This window comes from Hemicordylus capensis, chromosome 4 (assembly GCF_027244095.1).
Source record: "Hemicordylus capensis ecotype Gifberg chromosome 4, rHemCap1.1.pri, whole genome shotgun sequence".
NCBI classification, from domain to species: domain Eukaryota; kingdom Metazoa; phylum Chordata; class Lepidosauria; order Squamata; family Cordylidae; genus Hemicordylus; species Hemicordylus capensis.
The window spans coordinates 303,248,960-303,270,539 of record NC_069660.1 but is presented as its reverse complement, the minus strand read 5'-3'; the positions used below and the strand labels follow the sequence as shown (position 1 = coordinate 303,270,539).

The 21,580-nt window shown below is 46.4% G+C and overlaps 1 protein-coding gene across 4 annotated transcripts in view; it reads left to right on the top strand.

Annotated features, from left to right (window-relative positions):
• The window catches only part of WASHC5 (WASH complex subunit 5), a 51,192-nt gene that overhangs the window by 28,797 nt on the left and 815 nt on the right, over positions 1 to 21,580 (top strand). For all 4 annotated transcript variants that reach the window (XM_053245623.1, XM_053245621.1, XM_053245622.1 and 1 more), the window contains 11 exons: positions 4,399 to 4,500; positions 4,787 to 4,966; positions 6,344 to 6,468; positions 7,140 to 7,302; positions 8,785 to 8,887; positions 9,589 to 9,668; positions 10,591 to 10,694; positions 13,915 to 14,044; positions 15,402 to 15,498; positions 16,821 to 16,974; positions 20,260 to 20,347. In XM_053245623.1, the coding sequence (XP_053101598.1) occupies positions 4,399 to 4,500; positions 4,787 to 4,966; positions 6,344 to 6,468; positions 7,140 to 7,302; positions 8,785 to 8,887; positions 9,589 to 9,668; positions 10,591 to 10,694; positions 13,915 to 14,044; positions 15,402 to 15,498; positions 16,821 to 16,974; positions 20,260 to 20,347 (1,326 nt within the window). The remainder of the gene's footprint in view (positions 1 to 4,398; positions 4,501 to 4,786; positions 4,967 to 6,343; positions 6,469 to 7,139; positions 7,303 to 8,784; positions 8,888 to 9,588; positions 9,669 to 10,590; positions 10,695 to 13,914; positions 14,045 to 15,401; positions 15,499 to 16,820; positions 16,975 to 20,259; positions 20,348 to 21,580) is intronic.

The window sequence follows — 21,580 nt, the reverse complement described above, 5'->3', positions numbered from 1 at the left end:
AAGAAGAGTGTATTCGACAGCATGCTTCTCGATTTAAGGTCACAAACTATGTAGCCTGCATGGCAAAATGTCACCATTCTGTATGGTAGAAATTACACCAGGATTTTAAGGAACTTCCAGAGGACTTCCGGAAGAGATTTGTAGATACCTTCACAAAGTTCACTGACATCAAGTCAGCACCTGTGTACTGCCAAGCACTTGGCAGAAATGGTGTCTCAGGCTGTAGCAACTACGGTGTCAATGAGATAGCATGCTTGGCTATACTCTGCAAACGGAAATAAAAGAAAAGATTGAAGGCCTTCCTTTCTATGGGAAGGGCTTGTTCAGTGGGGAAACGGTTAACACCATGAACAAGCTTTAAAAAATTTAAGTACACAGCAAAAACTCTTTGTCTTCTGGTGCCCACACGCAACAAAACTTACTATTGCCAGAGGCAGTCATACAAACCTTCGGAAAGAAGGGATACAGGAGGCCCTACAGCCAGTTTCAGCCCAAGAGTTATGGGTCTAAGGGCAAACAACAACATGGTTCCCACAATAAGCAGCATGATCTCAACAAGCAGCATTCCATCAGTTCCTATTCAAACCTCCACCACCATAAGACTAGCATGTTATGCACCTGCTTGGCAAAACATAACATCAGATACTTGGGTGCTACGTATTGTCACTGCTGGCTATGCAATAGAATTCAAAACACTGCCTGTTTATGCAGGCATAAAGTAAACTCCTGTTAAGCTAATGGAGGCGGTGAAGGCTTTATTGGGAAAGGGAGCAATTGTCCCTGTGCAATGGATATATCTGAGAGACGGCTTCTACTCTTGTTACTTTCAGATTCTGAAAAGAGATGGAGGAATCCATTCCGTAATGGATTTAAGGTGGTTAAACAAAGTATGTCCATACCAGGAAGTTTCATATGATAACCGTGTCAGGCATCCTACCACTTCTTTACAAGAAGGAATGGCTTTCACTGTTGGATTTGAAAGACTCCCACACTGGCATACAGAAGAGCCACAGAAAGTTCTTAAGGCTTACCGTAGGAAGTGCAGTGTACCAGTACAATGTGCTTCCACTCGGCTTGTCAGTTGCACCAAGAGTTTTTACAAAGTGCATGAGCACTATCGTAGTGCATCTGAGGACAGAGGGCATAATGGTATTTCTATTTCTTGACGACTGACTCCTAACAGCAGAGACAGAAAGTGAGTTACGATCTCAGTTTCAGTATGTCCATCTTCTGGGGGATCAAGGTATCCAGATGAACTGGAAGAAGTCCCATCTGGATCCTGTGAAGAGAATACAGTACTTTGGGTCAATCCTGAATGTGCAGACAAAAAAAGCATACTTACCAAATGAACAGTTCCTGTTAGTTAAAACATTGATTCAAACCTTCTGGAAACAGTCAATGCTACGGGTACATCAAATTCTGAGACTACTGGGACTCATGGCTTCATGCAGTGCTACAGTGCAATATGCCCGTTTGAGAATGTGCACCCTGAAACTGTAGTTCCTCTCTGTTTTCAGGCTCAGTGTCCACAGTCCACAGATGAACTTGCATATCCCTGGTTGAGTACAAAACTCCCTGCGGTGGTGGACTGTGGACAAGAACTTGTTACGGAAGCCCTGTTCAAGGTTCCACTTGCTACTGTGAGAGTCACAACTGATGCATCGCTTACAGGGTGGGGTGCACACTGTGGGGTTGCAGGGTGCAAGGTGTCTGGGGAAGCAGCAGAGGATGTTCTATATAAACTTCCAGAAATTGCTGGCTGTATTTCTAGCATAAAAATCCTTCCTGCTGCTACTATGGGATAAGTTCATCCAAGTGGAACTTCTTTCTGTCCAAAGGTAGCCTCTGATTTTTCAACTGAATTAAGACATAGTACTTCCTACATTTTTCAAAAATCTGTCCACACCTTTAGAGAGATCTCGACGCACATTAGATGTGCAGAGGTTGCTCCTCTTTTCCTTAGACAGGACTAAGGATTTCTGTAGAAGCAAGCAACTCTTTGTGGCCTACAAGGGCAAGTCAAAAGGTCATCCTGTATCTTGGCAATGCCCATCCCATTGGCTAGTAGAGTAGTGATGTGCATGGTCCGGAGCAGTCCGGACCAGCACCAAAGGGGAGCCTATCTTTTAGGGCGGGGAGGGCTTGTTTACCCCTCCCGCGCCTCTTTGCCCCCGCCAGTGGCCGTAATCTACTGTAAAATTGGGGCGCTGAAAACCAGCCGCCCCAGCCGCCGCCGCTTCCGCCGCCCCCCCCCCCGCGAGCAAATTAGAGGGAAAAAAGGCTACTGCCTACAAGGAAGGGCTACTGCCGCCCCGCCACCCACCACCCCCCCACGAGTGCTCACCAAGTTAGAAGAATTTAGAGAGGAGCTCGCGAACAGAGCTCCTCTCTTATCGAAGCCTCCGGCCCAACTGGGGCCTTGGGCGCGTGCGCACGCACGCTAGAGCTCTTTATCCACTAGAGCTTTTGCCGGAGGCCCGGTCTACCCGCCGGGAGGAAGCCGGGTAGACCGGGCCAGAGGCCCGGTCTACCCGGCTTCCTCCCGGCGGGTAGACCGGGCCTCCGGCAAAAGCTCTAGTGGATAAAGAGCTCTAGCGTGCGTGCGCACGCGCCCAAGGCCCCAGTTGGGCCGGAGGCTTCGATAAGAGAGGAGCTCTGTTCGCGAGCTCCTCTCTAAATTCTTCTAACTTGGTGAGCACTCGTGGGGGGGTGGCGGGGGGCGGGTGGGGGGGCGGCAGGGCGGCAGTAGCCCTTCCTTGTAGGCAGTAGCCTTTTTCCCCTCTAATTTGCTCGCGGGGGGGGGCGGCGGAAGCGGCGGCGGCTGGGGCGGCTGGTTTTCAGCGCCCCAATTTTACAGTAGATTACGGCCACTGGCGGGGGCAAAGAGGTGCGGGAGGGGTAAACAACCCCCCCCCGCCCTTAAAGCAATACACCCGGACCCGGACCAACCAGGGCAGAACCGGTCCGGCAGTTCGGCCATTCTATAGAATGGCCGCCGGACCGGTTCGGACACACGCCTATAGTAGAGTTGATCTCGCTGACACATACGGTCCAAAAGGTGGAGCCTCCTTGTACCATTAGGGCTCATGTTACTAGGGCTTCAGCCGTGTATCTCTCTGGGATTCAAACTGAAGACATCATACAGTGGCCACTTGGTTGTCTGAACCTCTGTTGCCAGATTTGGCTTTTTTAAAGCCAAATTTTGGGTTACGGCCCATTTGACTCACAAGTATACCCCGAGGTTCTGGCCACAACTGCCTTTTGTGAAACCCTATGCAATTGACCTTCGCTCTGCTGTGAAGAAAACTTTGGGTGAGGTATCTTAGAGAGGAGAACTGGTCTTGTGGTAGCAAGCATGACTTGTCCCCTTAGCTAAGTAGGGTCTACCCTGGTTGCATATGAATGGGAGACTAGAAGTGTGAGCACTGTAAGATCTTCCCCTCAGGGGATGGAGCCGCTCTGCGAAGAGCAAAATGTTTTAAGTTCCCTCCCTGACGTCCCCAAGATAGGGCTGAGAGAGATTCCTGCCTGCAACCTTGGAGAAGCTTCTGTCAGTCTGTGTGGACAATACTGAGCTAGATGGACCAATGGTCTGACTCAGTATATGGCAGCTTCCTATGTTCCTAGGGTCTTGCAATAGCTTACTACTCCCTCCTCCTTGGAAAGCACACTAAACACCCGGAATTATGAATGACCTACAGATCACACTGCAGGTTGCTCACCTGTAACTTACGATCTTTAAATAATCTGTAGACATTCATAAGGCCTTCCCAACCTCCCCACAGCAGTAAATTTAAAGAAAGAGACTTTCCAGAAAAGCCCTACACTGGATGATGGTTTGTGCTGTGGCGGTCATCTAGGAACTGAAGGAAGGGTGCTCTAGCTGCTGAAATAAATGGTTACGTTGAGCATGAGGGGCAGTGCAAGAGTGCCATGAGGAGCTGAAGAACTACACCCATGAGGTTCTGTGCAGGCACAGAACCCAGGATTATGGTTGTCTATGGATCACTTACAGATCATAAGCTACAGATGAGCAACCTGATTTTGTACGATCCCCAGTTGGCTGAGATCAGCTACTTGATTATTGCCCAGAGGAAGAAAGACAACATCACGTGCCTCCTCCCCTTGCACACACACCCCAACAAAATGGTGCTGCAGCAGATTTGGCCAAACAAGTAGAAAGTTGGAAGGGGTTTTCAGAAAATTTTGCTCTTCCTCCAAAAGCATACTTTTTACCATATCACAGAAAATGATATGGAAAAACATTCAGTGCAGCACTAAGGCAATATACAGAATGTATAGCCATCTGACCAACAATATGTAGTTGCTGTAGTCCTGTCTGTAGAAAGTATTCCTTGTACATAAGAGTCCTGCCTTGTATGTTTCCTTTATGCTCAGGTGGACCCAAAGCAGCTCCTAGAAGACGGAATCAGGAAAGAGCTGGTAAAACGAGTTGCCCTAGCCCTGCACCGCGGACTCACCTTCAACCCTAGAGCCAAGGTGCCAAGCAAGCCTCTTCCCAGTTTTCCCCATTTGACTTTACTTCTGTCCATTAGCTCAGCCTGAGCCAGCTGTGACTAGTTAAATGCACGATATACATGAAGGCTTTTTCCTCCTCAGTTCTTTTTCTTTTTTCTTTTCTAATCTTAACCCAGTTCTCAAATGACCTTGAAAAAAGATTACACACATTGCAAATGTTCTCACCAAATTCCCTTCTTTGCTTAGTGCTAATTCTAACAATGAGATGTCCCTTTCATAGCATTTTTAACTTCCCTTGTTTCTGCAGCCCAGTGAACTCATGCCCAAACTGAAGGACATGGCAGCTACCATGGATGGATTCCACCGTTCCTTTGAGTACATTCAGGATTATGTCAACATTTATGGCTTAAAGATCTGGCAGGAAGAAGTGTCGCGAATTATCAATTACAATGTGGAACAGGAGTGCAATAACTTCCTCAGGACAAAGGTAGAAAATAGCTGACAAGTTTCAGGATCCCTGAATGTTCAAAAATGGTCTTTTTAAGGGCTCCATCCTATGACTTGGTACAGTGGCAACTTTGCATTAAGGATGGAGCACACTGGCATCTATGCAGGGCTGGCATCGGGGTGGGCACCACCCCTGGGCTGCCGAAGGCCCAGGGCCCTCAGAGGGTCTGATTAGTGAGACTGCCTTTGTGCTCTTAGTCTTTGTGTGGTTGTGTCAAGTTGACCATCTTGGGGCCCACCCAGGTAAGAGGGAGCCCATGGACGGCACTTTGCTGTGGGCCACCTGAAGCCAGCCCTGCAGCTGTGGCACTGGAGCACAACTATTAGTTGTCGCATATCAGTGCTGCTAGCCAACCCAAATGTTGTGCTGGTGTAGCAAAGTGTTGATTTGCACTGCTGTGCCAGCAACAGCCACTTTTGCTCATCTAGCATTTCTTCCTCAGTTTAGCAGGGTGTCCTCTGGATGGGTTGTGGCTCCCCCCACTCACTCCAGTCAGACAGGGCCTATGTAAATTGACTTTCCTCCCAGTATGCAGTGGGAGCAGGACCTTCCCAATCCTGTCTCACTCCACTGAATGGGGCTGTGGAAGAACTCTAGCTTTCTAGCATTACTTTGTGGCTATTTTTTTCATCCTTTTTGGCCATTTGCTTCACTAAAAGCTAACTGTCCCTAGCTTAGCTTTTAGTTAGGTCACAAAGGGAGTCAATATATATATATATTTTAAAATGATGTACAAATAAAAACCATTGTGTAGCACATCCTCAGCAGAGAGGGGTGAGTATGAATGTGACAGACAAGACTGAGGGTGACTGTTGTGTGTTTTTTTGGTCCCATCCTAAAAAGATGTCACATACTTTTTTTAAAAAAATCTGTATTGGTATGTTTCCCCTTTCCTTTCTCAAACATTTTCCTGGCTGAGTGAAGTTCTTGAAATGCATCAGGCTCACTGTTGTTGCTCTCATGTTTGCAGTAACTCTGCATCTACCCTTCCTGCTGATGGTTTTGTGCTGTATCACTTGAGACCTACCTTATTGTTGGGTTACTTCTTTAGGTTTGGGGGTGGTTTTTTTTTAAGTTGATCATTCTCTCTTCACTTCTGCTGCTTTGTTTATGAGGGTCTGGAAGGTGTAAAAGTGGTTTCTGACCACATTGGCATTTGCCAGATGCAGGCCTTGCCTCTTTCAGATTAGCAGCAGCACTGCGGTTGCCTTACTGAAGGGCTTTCAAAATCCTGGAGCCAACATTGCTAAGCCGACTGATATTCTCTCATGCACAGACATCTAACAGGATCCATGTGGTTCGTGAACCATAGAGCCCATTTCTTTCTTTAGAATTATTTCAACACATATCTTCCAGATTCAAGACTGGCAAAGCATCTATCAGTCCACTCATATCCCAATACCAAAATTTGCACCTGTGGACGAGTCTGTTACGTTTATAGGTCGGCTCTGCCGAGAGATTCTGAGGATCACAGACCCAAAGTGAGTATCATATGTGACTTGCTTGTTGATTTGTTTTTAAAAACATAAGACTGCATAATTCCATGCTAATGAGGGTGTGTCAAATTTTCATCCACACAAATATGAAGGACAAAAGTTGAGAGTGAGTTTGAGGGAGAGCAAAAATGTTTCATGAAAGCACACACACACACAACTTATCTTCACAAGCTATTCTCCACCTGATCACAGCATCTTCTTTCCCCAATTGAAAGCCTCTGCACCAATTTATTTTAAAAGACAGATTTGCCTAGGTGGCAGTGTCAAGAATCTTGACTGAAGTGAGGGTGCTACTTCCTTCCTTCACTTTTCATGGGCACACCATTTTTGCCCATTTTCCAGCCCTCCCCCAAACAATTGCTGAAATGGGTGCATTTTATAGGAGGTGAAGTCTTTTTTGCAATACACACGCTTGCCCCAAACTCCAGCAGGTCCCTAGAATTCCCTTGCATAAACTTTGGTACAGAATTTACCAAGATTGATCACAGTACTTGGTCCATTGCAGCAATTGTGCCTGTGCTCCAGTGCCATCTTTAACTGGGGGACAATGCCTTGTGGGTTTGTTGCACAAAACAGCTTTCCCATAGAAAGGAATCCTTGCTTCATTTCTGAAGTGTTTCAGCATTTGAGGGTTTTTTTCCCCTTTTCCCTAACAGAGTTGCATGTTACATTGACCAACTGAACACCTGGTATGATATGAGAACTCATCAAGAGGTGACCAGCAGCCGCCTGTTTTCTGAGATCCAAGACACTTTAGGCACATTTGGCCTTAATGGCTTAGACAGGCTCCTCTGCTTCATGATTGTGAAAGAATTGCAGGTAATTTACTTATAACTTAGTTCTCGGGGATGGATCCAACTATTGGAGCAACTGCCTGTGGTGGCAGAATTCCAGAGATGCTTGCCTCAACTATGGCAGTGTCTTGGAATTGTGGCTCCCACCCACCCCCACCTCCTGCCCGTTTTTGTTTTTGTTTTTGTTTTTGTTTTTGTTTTTGTTTTTGTTTTGTAATGTATGCTTATATGTAAAATGGGAGTTCTGACCTGTATTGTTGCCCAGGAAATGATAGGTCAGGTGAAGTCCACATCAGCTGATGAAGAGCCACAGTGTCATAGTTCAGCTACTGAAATTAAAAGTGGAAATAAGAAAAGAGTATCCTGATCAACTTTTGATCTTTTAATAAGCCCTCACTGTGCTGTTCAGTGCAAGATTAAACACAAGTGGGGGCAGGAGGATTTTTATGGATCTTGGGCAGCAAAAACCCTGTAACTGGCACTGGTATATTTCCTGATGTATTCTCATGCATGTGTGCACCTCTGTGTTAGCACAGAGCTGCACAGGTGGGAGCAGATCTTCATCCACTCTCTTGCCACCTCAGTGGGGCACACGTACCAGGCGTGCAGCAGCATGCATGCCCATATCCTGGAAGCCCTTTGCATGCCTCCCACGGAAGGATCCGGCATCTCCACTTGCACAAGCTACTCTCACTCACATGAGTGACCTACCCATTGGGGGCTTGAGGGGAAGCAGAGTCAGTGGGACCTTCCATAGGAGACACAGAAGTTGAGTGCCCTTCAACAGATTTGCCAAGTGCCCTGCATAATGCAGAACTCATGCTGTACATTCCCAGCTGCAGGCATCTACTGGCCCGTCCTTTTCCATTAGTCGTGTAACAACCTGTGCAGGCAAACCGTGATTATTCCCATTTTACGGACTGAAGAATTGGGGTTGAATGGTTTGCCTAAGGCCGCCTCTGTGAGGACCAGGAAAAGCAGGAATTTCTTATTGTGTCCTGCAGTTGCCACTAACAATTTTTCAGGTGTACCTCCATGCACTGCAGTAGTGTACATATCTGTAGAATAGTGCCTCTTGATTCTTTTTGTGTGTTCAGAGCTTTTGGGTTTTTTGATTGAAAGCTGAGATCAACCAGCTTTGTGTGTATCTCCGTGTCCCAGTCCCCTTCTATCAAGTTTGCAATGCCTGGACTGATCTGAACCAAATTTGGTACTGTTGTTAGGACACATAGGGACACCTCAACTGCATAGATTGTGATGATGTCATTCACCCCAATTCAAGATGGCTGATGCACAAACATTTGAGGCACAAGTGGAAACCGATTTGGACCAAATTTAGTATAGTTGTAGGAACATCTCAGTTTCATAGTTTGTGACATCATTCACCCCAGTTCAAGATGGTAGATGCATGAATGTTTGAGCTAGAAGTTGGTAATTATCAATTAAGATTATAGTGAAAGTTAAATAGGCAGATTAGTTCTTACCAAACTTCTTCTTGTTTTTTTAGAATTTCCTCAGGATGTTTCAGAAAATTGTGCTGCATGATAGAGGCGTACATGATGCACTGAAAGCTCTCATGAACTTTGTCAGCCCTCTGAAGGGAATTGTGGGTAAGATCCTTCAGCCGGAGTCCCAGACTAGAAAACAGATGCTCAAAATGCTTGATCATCTAAATGGTTCACAGCAGTCCTATGGGCAAGCTGCCATAATTTTACAAGTGAATGCTGAAAATACTAAGGGATTTGGATGACAAAAAGGTTGCTGTTGGGACCTTCAAGGCTGTAGACCGTCTTGGCCACTGTGGCAGTCATGGGGTGTGGGGAAGTGTCCCCGCTTCCCCATCTTCAGGTATGTATTTTATTCGATTTTTATACCGCCCTTCCGAAATGGCTCAGGGCGGTTTACAATTAAAAACAGAAACCATTAAAACTAATAACAATTAAAACAGAAATATAAATGTGAACACCAATTTAAAAACATCTTTAAAAACAATCAGAATAATTAAAACCCTGAAAACCAGGTTAGCATTAAAACAATTAAAACTAATTAAAAACCCTGAAAGGCCAGGCCAAACAGATTAGTTTTAAGGGCTCTCTTGAAGGTGTAACAGTGCAAGTGCCTTTTCCAAACCAAGATTACCCCCATATAGGAAGAACACCATGTAAGATTCATTCAGGCCTCCAAGGTAGATTCTGAACAAGTGCAAACTCTGCTCATATGGGGAACCCCTTTCTTTAAAAACAAACAAACAAACAAACAAACGGGGGAACTCAAGTTGTAACTCTTCTCTATTTCTTTTCTTTTGTTACAGCCAATTGTAGCAAAGTGTATTATCCAGCAGTTGCCAAAACTCAGAAAATATGGGCTGCTTACCTTGATGCAATTATGAAGGTACTATGGTTATGAAATTTATCTTGAGAATACACTCATCTAGGCTTCTGTGATGTCCAATGTGTTTAATCTGTTCTGTGACAAAAATGGAGTTTGGAACTCATGGAATGAGTGAAAGATTTGTGCCTCTGGGTTTGTGCAGAGTACCTCTTCCTTAACATTGTGTAATCACTGCCAGCATGTACAGATTTAGAGTTAAGGCTTAGCAAAGGTTACTTTCTGGTGGATCCTGAACCTCGGTCCTTCTCATTTTATAGATTAATTGCAGCTCTTCTGATACTGCTGGGTACCCACAACTGTGGGAGCACAGTGGTAATGTCCAAAGGGACCTTTAATTTGTGTGGGACTCAAGCTGTTTAGGGCTGTCAAGTTCAAACCTGGAGCCTTGAACTGTGCAGAAGTGAGCCAGTGATGACATGGGAATGATGGTGTTCTGCCACCACCACCAGAGTTCACTAATAATCTATGGAACTTCATTCAGAACAAAAGTGTGAGCTTGTGCTTGCTTAAAAGTCCCATTGTAATTTCAGTGGGAGAAAGTAATAATTCCTGAGAGTATCTAAGCTTGCGCACTTAGTTGGGACTGGAGTAAGCCCTCTTGAACTAGGTGGGACTTATTTCCAAGTAAGCATGCATACAGGGAGGTCTTCAATTTCCCCCCTTTAGCTAGTGCTCAGTAAAGTTGTAGGGGAGCAACAGCAGGAGAGAGTGCATGCGCATACCTCTTGCCTGTGGGTTCCACAAAGTCATCTGGTGGGCCACTGTGTGAAACAGGATGCTGGACTAGATGGGCCTTGGGCCTGATCCAGCAGGGCTGTTCTTATGTTCTTAAGTCCTATTTAAAAAGACATGGTGCTGCATACAGTTGAATTGATTTTTCACTAGAATCTCAACTTTTTGCTCTCTTTTTCTCCTTCCTCAGGTTGGCCAGATGCAGATTTTAAGACGTCAGATAGCCAATGAACTGAATTATTCCTGCAGATTTGACTCTAAGCATTTAGCTGCAGCACTGGAGAACCTTAATACGTAAGAATCAAAACCCCATCAGAATATTGGTTTGTGTCTCCATGATTATTATCATCTGTTGTGTTTAAACGTGCATCAAAGGGTAAATTTAGCCTACTGAGCATGGAGTTGGAGTGGAAGGCCTCTGAGTTCCCTTCCAGCTCTAAATTTCTATGAAGAAACTGCCTTGTAAAGTTGCCCCTCTCCATCCGCAGGTTTCCCAGTCGCAGATTTGAGTATCTGCGACTGGGAAATTGTCACCAATCTCGCCAACTGTGACCTGAGTATCTGCGGTTTGGTGATTTTTAAAAAAATTTTTGGGGATCATTTCCAGGGGTCAAGGGGTCATTCCCGGGGGGTTGAGCAATTTTGGGGGTTTGGGGGTCATTTCTGGGGGTCAGGGGTGATTTTCAGGGGTCAGGGGGTGATTCATTCTGGTTTTTAGCTTGTTTTTTGGCCCTTCCATGACCATGATTTCCCCTAACCCCGTTTCCAATGCTTTCCTGTTGCTCATCTACCATGAATTTGCCAACCACGAGGTTTACCAGGAACGGAATCCTCGCGGTTGGTGAGGGCCAACTGTACTTAGACAGAGCACTCCATCTGTTTAGCTCAGTACTGTCTACACTGACTGCCAGTGGCTGTCCAGTCCTTCAGATCAGAATCTTCCTTGGCCATACCTGGAGATGCTGGAGAACCTGAGACCTTCTACATGCAAAGCAAATGCTCTGCTATTGAGTTGTGGCCTCTCCTCTAATGTGGATGGCAATAAATAAATAAAATAAGCCTGAAAAACCAGGATCCACAGCTCTGTGGCAGAACCAGAGCAGACTGTGCAATGATGGCTTGCCACCCAGCAGCAAATTGGGAGCCAGGTAAACTGCCTAGTGTAGGGATGTGCACGGAACCGCCAACTGCGGTCCGGCACTGGGTGGGGGGGTTTCTTTAAGAGCAATGGGAGGGTTTACTTACCCCTCCCGCCGCTTTCCAGCTTGGCGCCCGTATTTTGTGTAGAAATTGGGGCGGCAGGAAACCAGCCGCCCCCCGCGCCCGGATTAGGGGCCAAATCGGCCCAAACTACTGCCGCGGCCCCGGCCACCAACCACCCACCCAACACAAGGCCCGATTTCGGGCCAAGGAAGCCAACCCCAAACGGCCGATGACAGGCCAAACCGGCCCAAACTACTGCCGACGACGACGACCGCCCACCCACCCTCCCAGCCACCTGAGTCCTCACCTAAACAAGGCCCGCGTCAGTCGGGCCGATCAGGGCCCCACAATTCAAAAAGGAGAGGAGCTCGCAAACAGAGCTCCTCTCTCTGCAAAGTCTCGGCCGCTACTGAGGCTTTGCGCGCAAAGGACACCTGGGAGTTCCGCCGGAGGCCCGGTCTACCTGCCGGCAGGGGACGAGGCCGGATAGACCGGGCCTCCAGCGATCGGAGGCCCGGTCTACCCGGCCTCGTCCCGGCGGGTAGACCGGGCCTCTGGCGGAACTCCCAGGCGTCCTTTGTGCGCAAAGCCTCAGTAGCGGCCGAGACTTTGCAGAGAGAGGAGCTCTGTTTGCGAGCTCCTCTCCTTTTTGAATTGTGGGGCCCTGATCGGCCCGACTGACGCGGGCCTTGTTTAGGTGAGGACTCAGGCGGCTGAGAGGGTGGGCGGGCGGGCGGTTGGCCGCGGCGGCCACGGCGGCAGTAGTTTGAGCCGGTTTGGCCCGTCATTGGCCATTTGGGGTTGGCTTCCTTGGCCCGAAATCGGGCCTTGTGTTGGGTGGGTGGTTGGCGGCCGCGGCAGTAGTTTGGGCCGATTTGGCCCCTAATCAGGGGGCGGCGGGGGCGGCTGGTTTCCTGCCGCCCCAATTTCTACACAAAATACGGGCGATGGAGGGGGCAAAGCGGCGGGAGGGGTAAGTAAACCCTCCCTGCCCTTAAAGGAACCCCCTCCACCTGGACCGAACCGGCCAGGTCCAAACCGGTCTGGAGAGTTCAGAGGCCTTTACAATGGCCTCCGGACCGGTTCGGACACACCCCTAGCCTAGTGTTTGAACTCTCCAAAATTTTTCCTTCAGATTTATAGTCACTGAAGTCGAAAGTTATTTTCCCATGCATGCACACACGCGCACAAACACACACACACCAAGTTTAGTTAAAAGATCATGAAAGAACAAAAATATTCCAGTGTAGACATGGGGATGGAGAGAGGCATCTCCCTAAAATAGCATATTCTGATGTTTGCAGGATTGGGGTGTGTTTCCCATGATGATCTTTAATCAAACTACATGCCAAATTCTGTCTCTAAAAATAAAGTCTGTGGGTCAGCAGCGTAGGGAGGCTGGCAGCGGCTCATGTGCAGCTGCCACCGCGGCCCCCTATCCTACCCCCCGCGTCTGACGTCAGACACAGGCCCATCTAGCCACGGCCGTTTCTGACGTCAGGTGCAGGGAACGTGGTCTTCCTCCCAAACGGGGCCACGGGGCCCCATTTGGAAGGGAGATCAGCTCGTGCTGCATTGGGCAGTGTGGGATGGAGCAACTCTCCCTGCTAAAGGCAGAGAGAGCCATTCCGGCCACGCTGCCAATGCAGCATGGGCCGATCTCTCTCCTAAACAAGGCTGCATGGCCCAGTTTGGGAGGGAGATCAATCAGCCCCACTGCGCTGGCAGCAAGACCAGGAGTGGCTCTCCTTGCCTTTAAGGCAGGGAGAGTCACTCCAGCCGTGCTGCCAACCCAGCGCGGGGTGATTCCGGCTCCAAATGAGGCTGCATGACCGAAATCCCCCCCCCGTGCGCATCTGACGTCAAGCACGGGGGGCATGTCTGGGGCCATACTCGCGGCCCCTGATTGGTGGCGGCTCTTTGAACCCATTCGCCCAATGGTGGCGCTGCCCCTGGTGTGGGTGGGTGTTTTGTGAAACTATTTTTTGGTTTGCATTTTTGACATACCATCTGCTCCTGCCAGTCATGGGGTATGGACAAAGACGTCTGCATGCTACTGAAGTCCTGTTCCCCTCCCCTGACAACTGGGGGGGGGGCTTTGTTCAGCCTTCCCTCCCTGGCTTCTACTACTTTGCAAGCATCACTCATACACTTGGAACCTGAAACACCTGTATGGGACACAATCACAAAATATGCAGCCTTTGCTTTAACGGATATTAGAATGGCTTAGGAATGAAGTTCACAGTTGGAGTTAGACTTGGTTTCTCTTCTCCTCCCACCCACCCCCACTTCCTTTCTGTCATCACTCCAGAGCCATCCTTGCTGACATAGAGGCGCATTATCAGGATCCATCACTTCCTTACCCTAAAGAAGATAACACTCTTCTGTACGAAATCACAGCCTACCTGGAGGCAGCTGGCATTCATAATCCATTGAATAAAGTGAGACTGTTTTGCCTTATGAGATATAATCTTTATAATACTAAAAATGCTTATTTTGGGTGTGCTAGATGCTTCACACCCATTATCTCCATAGTCTTTACAAACTGTCCTATATGGTAAGCTGGTATTATTATCCAGTGGCGGTGATTAGGCTGAGAAATTAGCAACGTGCCTCAGACTGCTTAGTGAATTTGGGGTGGTGATGAGACTTGAACTGGAGATTTCACAGCTCAGATTCCTAGCTACCATGACACACCTGTTCTGTCTCAAGATGGATGTCCACATAAGACATCCCCACAGAGGGCACCTTACAGAGCAACAATAAGAGGGATTCACACCCTAAGGATCTTACAATCTAAAGCAGGGCTGCACAACTTAGGTCCTGCTGCTGCTGTTGGACTACAGCTCCCATCATCCCAAGCCACAGTGGCCAACAGCCAGAGATTATGGGAGCTGCAGTCCATCTGCCTGCAGGCTGAAGTTGTGCATCCCTGATCTAACGTTTGCCATGAGGGAGGCAACAGATAGAGATAAAAGTAAATGGGAATGCATTCAGTTCACTACTACTGCTACTACTATTTATATACTGCTCTTCAACAAGAGGCCACAAAACGATTTACATATTTTTAAAAAATGAGAAAGTGCTTCCCTGCCCTCAAAGAGCTTACAGTCTAAAGAAAATACAAGGCAGTTACCAGCAACAGCCACTGGAGTGATTCACGAGGGCTGGATAAAGGCCACTTTGGAAGGTGCCTCTTTGCCCAGGTAGCAGGAGTAGCACTTCTGCATCTCGGGTTCCCTTGGTATCCTGTGGGACAGCCTAATAGTAACCTCACCTGGCCAGCTATGCTTTAGAAGGCCAGTGAAGACCGTTTTTATCCCACCAGCTATCTGGAATCAAGGGATGTCATAATATTTTTGCATTTTGATTTCTATTTTTACATCATTAAATTGTTATTAATTGTCAACTGCTTTGAAGACTTCTTAGTGCTGAAAAGCGGAGGGGGGTGGGGAGAGAAATGTAATGAACAAATAAACAGAGTCTTGTGTTGAGTCATTTCAGGATCCAAAGGTGATTCTGAATATTTGGTGAAAAGATTTTGGGAAGTATTGAAGGAATTGAGATTAGATGATACGAAAGATGATTCCGCTTTGATGAAAATATACGTTGGTTGTCCCATTTCTCCCCCTGGGAAGGCACTGTTTCTGTAATGTGAATTTTGTTTAATATAAGTTCTTGATATACTGAAAAGTGACACAGAAATAATAAAAAACTTTCAACACCCTTTTACTGCTCCAAGTAAATTGGTAATATTGTTCTATTCTTCCCCCACCACATCTTCTCTTTCCTTTTTAGATCTACATAACCACAAAGCGATTGCCATATTTCCCCATTGTGAACTTCATATTTCTGATTTCCCAGTTGCCAAAACTACAATACAATAAAAGCTTAGGTATGGTATAATTCGTGTGTGTGTGTGTGTGTGTGTGTGTGTGTGTGTGTGTGTGTCTCTAATATATGCAGCCTGTGTCCTAAAGCATGGTTAACTACCAATTTATTGTGGGTGGGGGTGATAGGAGTTTTAGTTTGACAGCTGCTGAAAAGGAGAGGAGAGCTGATGTTCTGGTAGCAAGCATGATGTTCCCTTAGCTAAGCAGGGTCCACCCTGGTTGAATATGAATGGGAGACGATGTGTGAGCACTGTAAGATCTTCCCCTCAGAGGATGGAACCACTCTGGGAAGAGCATCTTGGTTCCAAGTTCCCTCCATGGCATCTCCAAGATAGGGCTGAGAGAGATTCCTGCCTGCAACCTTGGAGAAGCCACTGCCAATATGTGAAGACAATACTGAGCTAGATGAACCAATGGTCTGACCCAGTATATGGCAGCTTTCTCTGTTCCTAAGTTAAGGTTGCCTACCCCTGGTTCAAGCAGAATTCTCACCCCAGGTTTGCCACTGAGCATCCTGTTTGGTCCTCCGCTTGGTAGCTATCCTGAGACTCTGTCATGGTTTTTGCTTGGGCTGACTGACAAATTTCCCTACTAAGAAATTTTCATAGCTTTTCACCATGTTGGGTTGAAAACAATTCATATGTTTCTTTTGGAAGCCATTTGAAAGAATGGTGTTTGTTCATTGTGTGCACTCTCAATCCACTTTTGCTTTTGATTGAACAGATTTTGCAGGATTTCACATTAGTTTCAAAAACCTCTTTAATCAAAGGCAACCATGGGGCAAAATAAACATTTATGTACATCATAGGAAGCTATGCCTCTTTCAGACGATTAACACATGAAGCTGCCATATGCTGGGTCGGATCATTGGTCCATCTAGCCCAGTACAGCCTGCTCTGACTAGCAGCAGCTCTGGCGAAGGGCCTTTCACAACACCTCTGCCTAGAGTCCTTTCAACTGGAGATACCAAAAATCAGACTCGGGATCTTCTGCATGCAAAGCACATGCTCTTCCACTGAGCTCTGGCCCTCTTCGCCTTCCATCTCTCCTTGAAATTATGGTCTGTCCTCTAGCATTCAGTAGGCTAATACTAAGCACTGAAAAGTAGCCTCACACCAAAGACACAATTGTGTGGTTTCCCTTCTGCTCCCCCTTCTACTTTCTCTGAGCATAGACATAACTTTATTCCCTTTCATGATCCACAGAGGTGAGCCCCATTGGTCACTAATGAAGGGGCTGCCATGGAGAGCAACTCAAGCAAGATGACTGCACAATCTGCTCCAACCCTAAGATGAAAGTGTCTGTCTCTTTGGCTTTTTTCCAGGCATGGTGTGCAGAAAGCCAGCAGACCCGATCGACTGGCCCCCTCTGGTGCTTGGGCTGCTCACCTTGTTGAAGCAGTTTCATTCCCGATACACCAAACAGTTTTTGGCTCTGATTGGCCAGTTTGTTCGTTCAACGATGGAACAATGCACAAGGTACACCCTTTTCCTTCCTTAAACGCCTCCTTGCATTTAAATGGAAAGTTGATCCTCTTTGTCAAGGGCTGGAACAGTTCTGTGGTTGTCCTTGCTACCCATCCTGAGTCATGGTATGTGTTCACACCCTGCAGCCCCAACTGAGGGAGCTGGGGACAAGTCTCAGATGCTGTGAAATCAGGATTCTCAGTAGTGCTTTCCAAGCTCATTGCTATGAGGGATTTTGACTCCGGAGCATAGCTAGGAAGGACTTTGCAGAAAGTTGCCCTCACTCTGCTTGGGATTGATGAAGATGCAGGTTAGCAAGGCAAAGATGCAGTTTAAGCTGGGCTCAAAGTCTGTGGGTGTTGCTGCATCTTATAAGGCAGACATCCCTTCTGGAGCAGGGCTGCACAACTGTAGGGGCATGCATGGAACCGTCTGGCCCGGTCTCGAACGGAACCAGGCCAGTTCGGTCCGGCCCCCCCATTGAAACACACACACCCCGGACCGGTCCGCAAACTTTTTTTTCAAACGCAGAGGGCATTTGCGCATGCGCGGCGGATGCCAAAATGGTGGCCACTTGATCTTACGGAGGGCCTAAAAGGCATTACTTACCTGGCCGTGGCGGTGATGATGAAGGCCAGCGACGGAAGAGGGAACCCGCAGGGATTCCTCCCCCCCCCGTGGTTCAGCAAGCCCCCCCGAAGGGGCTACGGGTACTTAATTGACTTTAAACCCCTGCTAACTGGGCAAAGAGGCACCTTTTACCGTGGTGGTTCTCTTTATTTAGCAAGGGGAGAGTAATTGGCCCTATCCGTCCCCAGCACAGTATCCCTCCAGTGACTGTTGCTGGTGTTTATCTTACATTTCTTTTTAGAATATGAGCCCTTTGGGGACAGGGTTCCATCTTATCTGTTTGTTGTTTCTCTGTGTAAACCACCCTGAGCCATTTTTGGAAGGGCGGTATAGAAATTGAATTATTATTATTTATTAACACAGTCAGACAGATGTTATTGACTGGTTTGTTTTATCCAGACATCAAGTCCTTCCCAAGGACCTGGGATGGCTGGATTTTATTGTCAATATTGTTGCTGCTGTTATAGATATCGTTGCAGAAAATAGGCTGTTCCCAGTAAAGTTGCTTTTTGTAATTGGCTGATGGTAATTTCTGTGGCCCCTATGGTGTTGAGGTGCTCTTCAAGGTCTTTTGGAACTGCACCCAGGGCGCCAATTACCACTGGGATTATTTTGTTCTTTTTCTGCCACAGCCTTTCAATTTCAATTTGTAGATCTTTGTATTTGGTGGTTTTTTTCTATTTCTTTTTCTTCTATTCTGCTATCCCCTGGTATTGCTATGTCGATTATTTTAACTTGTTTTTCTTTCTTCTCGACTACAGTTATATCTGGTGTATTGTGTGGCAGATGTTTGTCTGTTTGTAGTCGGAAGTCCCATAATATTTTTACATCTTCATCTTCAACTTTTTCAATTTTATGGTCCCACCAATGTTTGGCTACAGGTAGCTTGTATTTTTTGCAGATGTTCCAGTGTATCATCCCTGCTACCTTGTCATGCCTTTGTTTGTAGTCAGTCTGTGCGATCTTTTTACAACAACTGATTAGGTGGTCCACGGTTTCATCTGCTTCTTTACAAAGGCAGCACTTGCTGTTTGTTGTTGACTTTTCGACTTTTGCTCTTATTGCATTTGTTCTTTGTGCCTGTTCTTGTGCAGCCAGTGTTAAACCCTCTGTTTCTTTCTTCAAGTTGCCATTCTTAAGCCATTGCCAGGTCTTGATTTCCCAGTGATACTGTGCAAATATTGACCATGCAGTGGCTTACTTTTCCATTTTTCTGCTCGATTCTTGACTTGTAGGCCTGCTTTGTTTCATTGGTGTTGAATAGTTTCGCATTATTGACCATTTGAAGTGCATCTTCTTCACTGTCCTTGATATATTCAAGGCCTCTTTTCTCCTCCTCTACTGTTTGATGGACTTGCAGCAATCCTCTTCCACCTGAGCTGCGAAGGAGGTATAGCCTATCTACATCACTGCGGGGGTGCAGAGCATGATTGATGGTCATGATTTTCCTGGTCTTACGATCTAACGTCTCTAGCTCTGCCTGGGTCCAGTCTATTATTCCTGCAGTGTATCTGATAACAGGTATAGCCCAGGTGTTTATGGCTTGTATGGTGTTCCTGCCATTGAGTTTGGACTTGAGGATTTTTCTAACTCTCCTGATGTATTCACTTCCAATTTTTCTTTTAACTTCAGTGTGTGCAATGTTATCAGCCTGGAGAATGCCCACATATTTATAATGTTCTTTCTCTTCCAGGTTCTTGATGTTGTTTCCATTTGGAAGTTCTATTCCTTCTGTTATTGTTATTTTTCCTCCGTTATTAATGCAGCACACTTGTCTAGTCCAAACTCCATTGCTATATAGCTACTGAATATACGGACAGTGTTTAGCAGTGATTCGATTGCTGACTGGGACTTTCCATACAACTTCAGATCGTCCATGTACAGCAGATGGTTTATTTGACTTGATGTTTTAGATGTTTGGTATCCAAGGCCTGTTTTGTTTAGTGGGGTTGTGAAAGTGGGGTCATGGCGATTACAAACAACAGAGGGGATAGTGAGTCACCTTGGAAAATGCCTCTTCTAATGCTAACCTGTCCAAGTGTCGGACCAGACCCGGCGGTCCTGTTCTGGTCCAACAGAAACGGGGGGTGGTTCAGTCCGGCCACGAACCGCCGGACTGGTCCGCACATCCCTACACAACTTCAGTCCTCCAGCTGTTTTTAGACTGAAACTCCCATCATCCCCAGCCACAGTGGCCCATAGTCAGGGACAATGGGAGTTGTGGGCCAACAGCTGCAGGTGAGCCAGTTGAGTAGCCCTATTCTAGAGTTTTCCTTTCCAGAAGTCTCACTCCAGTCAAGTGTAACACTTCCCTAACTAGTTGACAGTTTTAAGAGCCATTTGATATAGATTGAGGAGGATAGTGACTTGCCCAAGACAACCCAGCAAAATTCACAGCTTGAACTTGAGTTTATCGCATCCACACCCGACTAGTGCACCACATTAGTTTCATTTTATGCTATTTATAAGTTACAAAAACACATAGTGTGAATATATGCATGTACATGATCTATGTAATAGTGTATATATGTGTGATATAATTTGTATTTTAAGCAACTGTTAAAATCTCTTGCTTATGTTCTTCCGCAAATTGTGTGCCCAAGTAAAGACGTTTTTCAGTGCTTCTGAAAGTTCACTCAGGTTTGGAGTTTTGTGTCTTATCTGTAGCCAGAAGATACCTGAAATGCCAGCAGATGTTGTGGGTGCCCTTCTGTTCTTAGAAGATTACGTTCGTTATACGAAGCTCCCACGAAGGGTGAGTGAGGGGTTATGACTTGGTATACTGGAGAATTAAAAATAATGGACAGAACTCCCAAAACTCATAGGAAGCTTTAGCATCATTTTCTTCTCTATATTCAACCTTGTGTGTGTGTATGTGTGTGTCTGGGACCAGTACTTTGGCCAGTTTAGAGATGTTGCTCATAGAGCATAGCTGTGTGCATGTAGTCATTGGCAGAAGTTTAAATCCCTGTCATCTTCAATTAAAAGGATCTTGGGTAGCAGGGCTGTGAATGGCCTCTGCATGAGACTTTGGAGAGCCACTGCCAGGAACTGAGCCCCTGGTGGCGCAGTGGTAAAACTGCCGCCCTGTAACCAGAAGGTTACAAGTTCGATCCTGACCAAGGGCTCAAGGTTGACTCAGCCTTCCATCCTTCCGAGGTCGGTAAAATGAGTACCCAGAATGTTGGGGGCAATATGCTAAATCATTGTAAACCGCTTAGAGAGCTCCGGCTATAAAGCGGTATATAAATGTAAGCGCTATTGCTGTTGCTATTGCTATTGCTAAAGTAAGCCATATTGGGCTAAATGGACCAATGACTGAGTTGATCTAGCTAAATATATTCATATTTCAATGCTGGCTGGATGAGACATCCAATTGTGAGCAGGTGACTTCTCAATCAGCACAGAACAATATCATTGGGAATAACCCAGAATCTGTACAGAACTGACCCAAAAGTCTTGTGACACATCCAAATGATAACTATACCTGCATAAAGAGGCCCACTCTTTAATAATATAAAGTTTCTCACTACACTTTTTGGTCAGATACATTTTCAATCGCCTTATTCTGTGCTGATGTTCATACAGTATGTGTCTGTTGCTGATGTTTTGTTTGTAGACGTTCGCATGCAAATGGTTTTGATGCACACTTTCTTTGATTATTGTAAGCCACTTTAGGGATCCCATTTGGGACCAAATGACAGGGCATAAATATTTTAATAACTGTTTCGCTCGCATGAGTGTATTGCCGTGCTGTTAAAATTATTCTTATATTTTAAAATGTAAGAACAAAAAATAGGGGAAGAGAGCTGGTCTTGTGGTAGGGAGAAAAATTGTCCCCTTTGCTAAGCAGGGTCTGCCTTGGTTTGTATTTGGATGGATGACTACAGGTGAGCTCTGTAATATATTCTCTTTTGGAAATGAGGCCGTAGCTCAGTGGAAGAGCACCTGCTTGCATTCAATCTCTGGCAGCATTTCCAGGTAGAGC